Source organism: Solanum dulcamara, chromosome 2, assembly GCF_947179165.1.
Source record: "Solanum dulcamara chromosome 2, daSolDulc1.2, whole genome shotgun sequence".
NCBI classification, from domain to species: Eukaryota; Viridiplantae; Streptophyta; class Magnoliopsida; order Solanales; family Solanaceae; genus Solanum; species Solanum dulcamara.
Window position 1 is genome coordinate 14,818,902 of NC_077238.1, and position 9,290 is coordinate 14,828,191.

The 9,290-nt window shown below is 34.6% G+C and overlaps 1 protein-coding gene across 3 annotated transcripts; it reads left to right on the forward strand.

Moving 5' to 3' along the window:
• Positions 1–5,445: 5,445 nt before the first annotated feature.
• Positions 5,446–8,819, forward strand: LOC129880369 (receptor-like protein kinase HERK 1). 3 transcript variants are annotated; one of them, XM_055954358.1, is made up of 2 exons: positions 5,446–6,895; positions 8,408–8,819. In XM_055954358.1, the coding sequence occupies exon 1, from the start codon at positions 5,812–5,814 to the stop codon at positions 6,880–6,882; it is 1,071 nt and encodes a 356-aa protein (XP_055810333.1). In that variant the 5' UTR covers positions 5,446–5,811; the 3' UTR covers positions 6,883–6,895; positions 8,408–8,819. The 3 variants fall into 3 exon arrangements, with proteins under 3 accessions (XP_055810333.1, XP_055810337.1, XP_055810334.1); XM_055954362.1 differs by having other exon boundaries at positions 5,446–6,864; positions 8,408–8,818; XM_055954359.1 differs by lacking the exon at positions 8,408–8,819 and adding an exon at positions 8,151–8,388 and having other exon boundaries at positions 5,446–6,864.
• The last annotated feature ends 471 nt before the right edge of the window (positions 8,820–9,290 follow it).

Sequence of the window (9,290 nt, forward strand, 5' to 3'; positions counted from 1 at the left end):
TCACCCTTATTTGAGTACAACTTTGATTGCCTTGTGTTGATTACGTGTGTAGGAATTGTTTTAGAGGCAATGAGAAGTTCTGACGTTAAAACGGATGCTTTGAAACATTGAAGTCTGAGTAGAAGTCCAAAAAATTCATTCGAACTTGAGTTTGGTGTTCTAGAACAAAGTATTGAAGAAAATCGACAAAGCACAGGCCACATACCGTACGCGATGCGGGCCGGGCCACATTGCGCCAGCATTGCATGAAGTGACTTGGGCAAGTGTGCGATGTGTTGGTTTTAATTGATAGGTTGAATGGAAAATGGAGGGAAAAATGAGTTGTCCCCTCTTGCTTTATGAAATAAGCATTTGTCCCACATACGTGGTAGAAAGAAAAAGTCTCCTATTTAAAAGTAGAAAAACTCCTTCATGTTGCTAAAGGGTCAAGAAGAGGGTCTCCCCTCGCGCCGTCGTCGTCGCTCGGCTTGGCTTCGGCTTCGGCTTCGAATTTGGATTTGGATTTGGATTTGGTATATTGATAATCTTTTTGGACCAAATTTCCTTTAATTTTTTTAATCAATTATTATTATTTAATTAATTAATTAATTAATTAAAAATCCTGACCCGTGACCCGACCCATTTCTTTTTTTCCCGAATTAATTTAAAATATTTCCTACCATTTTTTGTTTCAACGGATTTTTTAAAAAAAGGTTGCAACTTTTTCTGAAAAGTTGCGACATTTTTCCAACAGGCACCTTTTCTGAAAAGTTGCAAACAGACTATATATTTCTTTTGATCCTCAGAATTATTCCTACTGAAATTTTCTGATAAACAATCTTCTTCTTCTTCTTTTCTGCACTTCCTAAATCTCATGTGATGTACTGTCTTCGAGTGGTTCGCAGTCACCATAATTTATTGTACCCCTATTCCCGTGAGTAAATTATTTTATCCTGGGAGGAAAGATTCAAAAACCTCAAGTACGTTGAGGAAAATAATTTTTTTAAGGACACATTGTGCATTCAGTGGGCTCAATTTTTGTTCTTACATAATTTTTTTAGATACTGTTCTTATTTTCAATTTCTGTCCAGTTTTTGTCTTTTATTTTCAGAGATTATTGTTACTGTTTTAATTTTACAATACAGTTTCTAACAATCTTAAGGAAATTATTATCGTTTTTGTATTTCTGATTAAACTGTATTCTGTTTTGTAAACTAAAACTTGTGTGATTTTCTACTCTATATGAAATTTGGTATTCTAACTTGAAGAGTATAAATCTATTGAAAGGAATTTTAGTCCCTTAGAATTGATTCACACAGACATTTGTGATATGAAGTCAACACCAACTCGTGGTGGAAAAAAGTATTTTATAACTTTTATTGATGATTGCACTCAATATTGTTATGTGTATTTGTTTAATAGTAAGGATAAAGCAATTGATGCATTTAAGCAATACAAGAACGAAGTGAAAAATCAATTGAACAAAAAGATAAAAATGATTATAAGTGATAAGGGTGGATAATACGAATCTCCTTTTGCAGAGATATGTTTAGAATATGGAATTATTCATCAAACTGCTGCCCCCTACATACCACAATCAAATGGAATTGCGGAAAGGAAAAACCAAACATTAAAAAAAATGATGAATGTTTTATTAATAAGTTTTGGTTTATCGTAGAACTTGTGGGGGGAAGCTATCCTTACATCTAACTGAATACTCAACAGGGTGCCCCACAGCAAAACACAATTTATTCCATATGAACTATGGAAAGAAAGAAAATCAACTTGAAATATTTCAAAGTGCGGGGGTGTTTAGCAAAGGTTCAAGTTCTTTTGCCCCAAAGGGTAAAAATCAGACCAAAAACCGTGGATTGTATTTTTATTGGCTATGCTACAAATAGCAAAGCTTGTCAGTTTTTGGTTCACAAAGCAGAAAATCCTGACATTTATGTTAATACGATAATTGAATCAGATAATGCTGAATTCTTTGAAAATATTTATCCGTATAAAACAGAATGTGAGTCGTCAAGTGAAAGATCTAAACGACCGCAAGAAGAACCAAAGGAAAGTAAACCAACCGAAGAGGATCCAAGGTGTAGCAAACGTCGAAGGATATCGACTTCCTTTGGACCAAATTTTGTGATATTCTTGCTTGAAAATGAGCCTCAAATATTTAAAGCAGCAATGTCTTCTTCTGATTCAGCATTTTGAAAAGTGGCAGTCAATAGTGAGATTCAATCAATTTTGAATAATCATACATGGGAATTGGTTGATTTTCCTCCTGGAAATAAACCTTTTGGATCAAAATGGATTTTTAAAAGGAAAATGAAAGTTGATGGCACTATTGACAAATATAAGGCAAGACTTATGGTCAAAGGATATAGACAGAAAGAAGGTCTTGATTACTTTGACACATATTCGCCAGTAACAAGGATAACATCTATTAGGGTGTTAGTGGCACTGACAGTCATATATGATCTTGAAATTCATCAAATGAATGTTAAGACGGCTTTCTTAAATGGAGAATTGGAGGAAGAAATTTACATGAAACAATTTGAGGGTTTCGTAGTTCTTGGTAAAGAAAGGAAAGTATGCAAACTTGTTAAGTCACTTTATGGACTTAAACAAGCACCTAAACAATGGCATACGAAATTTGATCAAACAATATTGACAAATGAATTTAAGATTAATAAGTGTGACAAATGTGTTTACATTAAAAATACTGCAAATCATGAAATCGTTGTTTGTTTATATGTTGATGATATGTTGATAATGAGTAGAGATATTGTCGATGTGAATGCTAAGAAGCGTATGCTTGCTAGCAAATTTGACATGAAAGATTTAGGGGTTGTGGATTTGATCTTAGGAAATAGGATCCATAAAACTCCACAAGGTCTAGCATTATCACAGTCACATTACATTCAAAAGATACTTGATAAGTTCAAGTATTTAAATTTCAATGTTGCAAAAATTCCAATTGATGTAAGTTTTGCACTTCAAAAGAATGAAAGTGAAAGTGACTCACAATTGAACTATGCACAAATTTTGAGAAGTTTAATGTATATTATGAATTGTACACGACCAGATATAGCATGTGCTATTAGCAAGCTGAGTCGATTCACGAGTAATCCCAATCAAACTCATTGGATGGCAATGAAACGAGTCTTGGGGTATTTAAAACACACCCAAAACTATGTTTTGCATTATAATAAATATCACACAGTAATTGAGAGATATAGTGATGCAAACTGGATCACCGGATCATTTGAAGTTAAATCCACGAGTGGATATGTTTTCACCGTTGGTGCAGGAGCAGTGTCTTAGAAATCATCAAAACAGACATGCATTGCCCACTCTATAATGAAATCTGAATTTATAGCTTTAGACAAGGTTGGTGAAGAAGCTGAATGGCTTCAAAATTTCTTGGAAGATATTCTATTTTGGCCCAAACCTTTAGCACCTATATGTATACACTGTGATAGTCAAACAATAATAGGTAGGGCAGGGAGCGTTATGTATAACGAAAAATTGTATCATATTCGACGGCGACACAATACTGTTAGACAACTACTCTCTAGTGAGGTTATCACTATTGACTACGTAAAGTCAAGAGATAACGTATCGGATCCACTAACAAAAGGCCTATATAGAGAGGTTGTTGAAAGATCATCGAGGAGAATGGGATTAAGGCCAAGGACAAGTCATCATGGCGGTAACTCTACCTACTAGACTGGAGATCCCAAGAACTAGGTTCAAAGAGATCAAACAAAGTTATGAATGGCGGTTCAACATTGTCAAATAACTCAACCCATTCTTATGATGATGACAATGTTCAAAAACAAGGATAAAACCTTAAGGCTTTTTAATGAGTTAATAAAGCATTAAAGTTTTTTAATGATTATCTAAGTATGGCAGAAAATGACTAGATAGTATATCTATAAGACTACACGTTTAGAAATCACATATGTGAATGTGAAGTATAAGCCGCTTCAGGGAAAATGACGGTAAAGGCCCATTCTCTATGCATTCACGAAATCAGGCGGTGCTCATGGCTGAAACGAAAACAACCGTGAGAACCATAGATAGTTGAGGGTTAATTGTGTGACTTCTGTTGTCTAGTTATACAATAAAGTTCGACGGTTCAAAGATATCACATCTACCGATTGATCGAGTATATCCTATATAAGTTCACTATAGAAAGTTCAAAGGAAAACCTACTTATCCAGGTGCAATTATTCTTCACTTGTATCATACACTTATCCGTGTATTTTTTTTATCTTATAGCCATTCCCCATTCATGTAGGGGATTGTTGGGTTTAATTAATAGGTTGAATGGGAAATAGAGGGAAAAGAAGGGGAGGAAAAAATGAGTTGTTCCCCACTTGTTTTATGAAATAGGCATTTGTCCCACATAGGTGATAGAAAGAAAATATCTCCTATTTAAAAGTAGAAGCACTCCTTCATGTTGCTAAAGGGTCAAGAAGAGGGTCTTTCCTCGCGCCGTCGTCGTCGCTCGCTCGGCTCGACTTCGGATTTGGATTATCTATTTGATTGATAATCTTTTTGGACCAAATTCCCTTTAATTTTTTTAATTAATTATTATTAATTAATTGAAAAATGTTGACATGTGACCCGACCCATTTCTTTCTTTTCTGGATTAATTTAAAATATTTCCTACCATTTTTTGTTTCAATGGATTTTTTGAAAAAAGGTTGCAACTTTTTCTGAAAAATTGCAAATCTTAAAGTTGCGACCTTTTCCCAACAGACTATATATTTCTGTTGATCCTCAGAATTGTTCCTAACAAAATTTTCTGATAAACAATCTTCTTTTTCTTTTCTGCACTTCCTAAATCTCGTGTGATATACTGTCTTCGAGTGGTTCGCAGTTACCATAATTTGTTGTACAGCTATTCTAGTGAGTAAATCATTTTATCCTGGGAGGAAAGATTCCAAAACCTCAGGTACGTTAAGGGGAATAATTTCCTTAAGGACACCCTGTGCATTCAGTGGGCTCAATTTTTGTTCTTACATAATTTTTTCAGATACTATTTTTATTTTTGATTTCTGTCCAGTTTCTATCTTTTATTTTTAAAGATTATTGTTACTGTTTTAATATTTTACAATACAGTTTCTAACACGATGCAGGCCGCAACACATTTAGCGGAGGAGGTTGACACGAAGAAGAATATGTAGGTGAGAAATAGGGAGGAAAGGAGGAAAAAAAGGGGGGGACCTTTAATTCTATTGACAAATAAAAAGGAGAGAGAAAAAAAGAGCAATAAAATGACAAATAAAAAAGAGAGAGAAATCAAATGAAATTACTCATCGTGGCAAAAGAGAGGGAAAAAAACAGGAAAAAGTAATTTCACGTTTCAATGAATACAAAACTTTATTAAATAATAAAGTAAATATAAAAATATATTTTTATTACCCAAAAAATAAAAATCATCTATTTATTGCCAGTTTAATTTATAAATTGTCATCCAGGAGAGACGCACAATAATTGTCCAACGCTGCACAGTAAGACTTTTCAGTCTTTCGTCTTCTCCTTCAAATCTCCACTGTTCTGATAAAATCGCAGCTTCCTCAAGCTTCTGCTTTGTTTTCATATATTTGTGATTTCTCATGTACATGCTTCCTCAATCATCTATAGTTGTAATTGTTCTAGATTCCTCAATTAGGGTTCATCTTTTTTTCTTTTTCTTATCTATGTTTTCAACTTTGCCACATTGAGATGTACTTGTGAGTTTCCGATTTTGCTCAAGAAATTAGGAGCAGCTTGCCCAGTCAAATACTAGATTTCTTTATCTATTAATGGTTGCACTCCACCATGGGAAGAAAGTATTCCAAGGCAACAACTTACATAAGTGGTGCTTCAAACTCGAGTTTTCGAATTCCATTTGTAGTTTTGCAGGAAGCAACTAACAACTTTGATGAGAGTTTGGTCATTGGACTGGGTGGATTTGGAAATATTTACAGGGCTGTTTTGTGTGATGGCACAAAGGTCGCCTTGAAAAGGTGTAAGCCTGAGTCCGAACAAGGTATTCAAGAGTTCCAAAGAGAAATTGAGATGCTCTCTCATTTCCGCCATCCCTATCTGGTTTCATTGATTGGATACTGTGATGAAAATAATGTGACGATTCTAATTTATGAGTATATGGAGAATGGGAACCTCACTAGACATTTGTATGGCTCAAATCTACCCACTATGAGCTGGGAACAGAGGCTGGAGATATGCATCGGGGCAGCCAGAGGTCTTCATTACCTTCATAACAGTGCAGTTATACATCGTGATGTCAAGTCTGCAAACATATTGCTTGATGAGAATTTTGTGCCAAAAATTACTGATTTTGGATTATCCAAGACAAGGACTGAGTTTGATCAAACCCATGTTACCACAGTCTTGAAAGGAACTTGGGGATACCTTGACCCTGAATATGTTCTACGGGGAAAGCTGACAAAAAAATCTGATGTTTATTCTTTCGGTGTTGTTTTATTCGAAGTTCTTTGTGCTAGGCCTGCCATAGTTCGTTCTCTTTCGAGGGAGATGGTTAGTTTAGCTGCATGGGCAATGGAGTCGCATAGTAAGGGACAGTTGGAACAAATCATAGATCCCAATCTTGTGACCAAAATAAGACCAGAGTCCCTCAGGAAGTTTGGAGAAACAGCGGTGAAATGCTTAGCTGATTTTGGTGTAGATAGGCCATCTATGGGTGATGTGTTGTGGAATTTGGAGTATGCACTTCATCTCCAAGAGCCTGTCATTCAAGATGATCCTAAAGAAAACAGTACCATCCTAATTGGCGAGCAAATCAATGATTTCAGTCATGTTGATGCCAGTTCTTCTGCTGCTCAAAATTGGGATGATCTCTCTAGTGATGAGGTAATGAGTCCGAGATAACTAAGTGAAAATGGTACATACCTTCCTTGAGTATTTGTTAATTCCACTTATGTTCATGAATCATATGAAGATTTGTTTTTTGTTTTTGTAACAATTTATTTTACTAAATTCTGATTTTTATATAAAAAGAAAGTTAACTTTGAAAACATGCTTTGCTCTATTTTATTGGGGGTGTCCGGTTATTTCACATGTTGTATAATATTGTTTTCAGTAAGTTGTTAGAAATCATTTCATTAAATATTATCATGTCACTGAAAACTTTCCAGCGCCTTTGGGAAGACCTGATAACGTTATTCTTTGATACCTATATTATATTCCCTCATCACATCAGCATAAACATGGTAATCCGTTTTCTTCTTGTAAAGAGTCAAAAGGTTGTTGGCATTGCATACCTCTTCTCAGGACTGTTAAAGGATGAATAAATGAACAGAAGAGTAAGAATACAAAAGAGTAGTTGTACATGGTCAAATGACAGAACAACATTGACATCCACCAAGGATTCCATAGACTTGTGCCCGAAGACAGAAATGCATTCGCGTCAAAATTTACTGTCCAGCAATTTCTTACATTTGAATATTAAAGTTTCACCAACGTTATTACTATGCACATTCATCATATGACTGCCAAGTGTAGTTCCATCGACCAGATGATGAAACGATAGAACCCACGATCCGGATAAAAAGTATGTGATTTTCTGATTGTGATGTGGCCAGTAATCCTGAATGTCCTCTGTTTGTAGCCCAGAGTCCCTCACCTCAAGCTTTAGCCCAGCAGTTGCCTTCCTGTTGGCATATGCAAGCCCAAATTTACCAGCAAACAGTATTAGGCTTGTTGAAGTCACTATTATTTGTCTGGCCATAAGCACAAATACGATTTCAATTATTTATGTGCACCAACTCGACTGCATAAAGATTCTTTTTTCACTATATGATGTATTTTAATTTGTTGTAGCAGGTTGCTTAGAAAAATCTTGAAATTAGCTACGAACTTCGTCGCTAAATTGCTCGTAGCTAACAAATTTTATTTTTATAAGACATTGCTAATCTATTGCTAATTAGGATTAGCGAGGATTTTGACGTTTAGCTACAAAACTTGTTTGTCGTTAATTCTGTCTTGTATAAATTTCTCAATTCTGTTTTTACTTATACTATAAAAATTACATGTCATCCCTCTGATTCGTTATGTGGAACAGTTATACCATATGGGTTCAGGTTACATGTTAATGTTTTATATTTTCCTTTCTAATTTTGTCTTAAATGTTGTTTCAGTGTTCACGTTCAAGATGAAGAAATAACATTTTACTAGAAAACAAGAAAAGAGATCATCTTTACTATACTTGTTACTACTGAAACAAAAAAGTTCTGCTGTTTCAAACTAGAAACTTAAGAACTTTGCAAAACTTGAGAAAGATGAGTGATGTTCGGCATAAAATACATATATTTAGCCGTTAATCATATCTCATTTGAGTTCTTTTCACCCTTATTTGAGTACAACTTTGATTGCCTTGTGTCGATTACGTGTGTAGGAATTGTTTTAGAGGCAATGAGAAGTTCTGACGTTAAAACGGATGCTTTGAAACTTCGAAGTTTGAGTAGAAGTCCAAAAAATTCATTCGAACTTGAGTTTGGTGTTTTAGGACCAAGTATTGAAGAAAATCGACAAAGCATAGGCCACATGCCATACGCAATGCGAGCCGGGCCACATCGCGCCAGCATTGCATGAAGTGACTTGGGCGGTGTGCGATGCAGGCCGCATCACATTTAGTGGAGGAGATTGACATGAAGAAGAATATGTTTATGAGGGCTTTTCTTGTAAATGACAACTATGATAGAGATCGTCTTTTCTTGTAAATGACAATTATGATAGAGTAAAAGTTAGTGAACAAAAATATTGGTCAGAGGGTGTTTGGAACAAAGATAATGATTAAATGAGAGAGTTTAATATTTAATCATGTGTTAGGAAAGATGAGTAAAAAAAAAGTAAGATTTTGGATGAAAAAGAAAAAGATGAAATAAATACACTCTAAATGGTGACATGACACAAAGAATATGCACATTCTCTTGAAGACAATTGAAGATTATAAAAATAATTTTAAAAGTGATTCACAAATCACGTACAAATGTCTTGTGTCCTATTGCTCCTCAACTATTTTAAAATGAAATAAATTCACTCTAAATGCTGACATGCACAAAGAATATGCACAATCTTTTGAAGACAATTGAAGGTTATAAAAATAATTTTAAAAGTGATTATGTCTAGGATCCTATTACCCCTCAACTATTTTAAAATAAAATAAATACTCTAAATGCTGACATGCACAAAGAGTATGCACACTCTCTTGAAGACAATTGAAGGTTATAAGAATAATTTTAAAAGTGATTAACAGGTACAAATGTCTCTTAATTAAT

Bases quoted from the DNA above. Each gene is read 5' to 3' on its own strand.
- LOC129880369 (XM_055954358.1), top strand. From the start codon at position 5,812: ATGGGAAGAAAGTATTCCAAGGCAACAACTTACATAAGTGGTGCTTCA.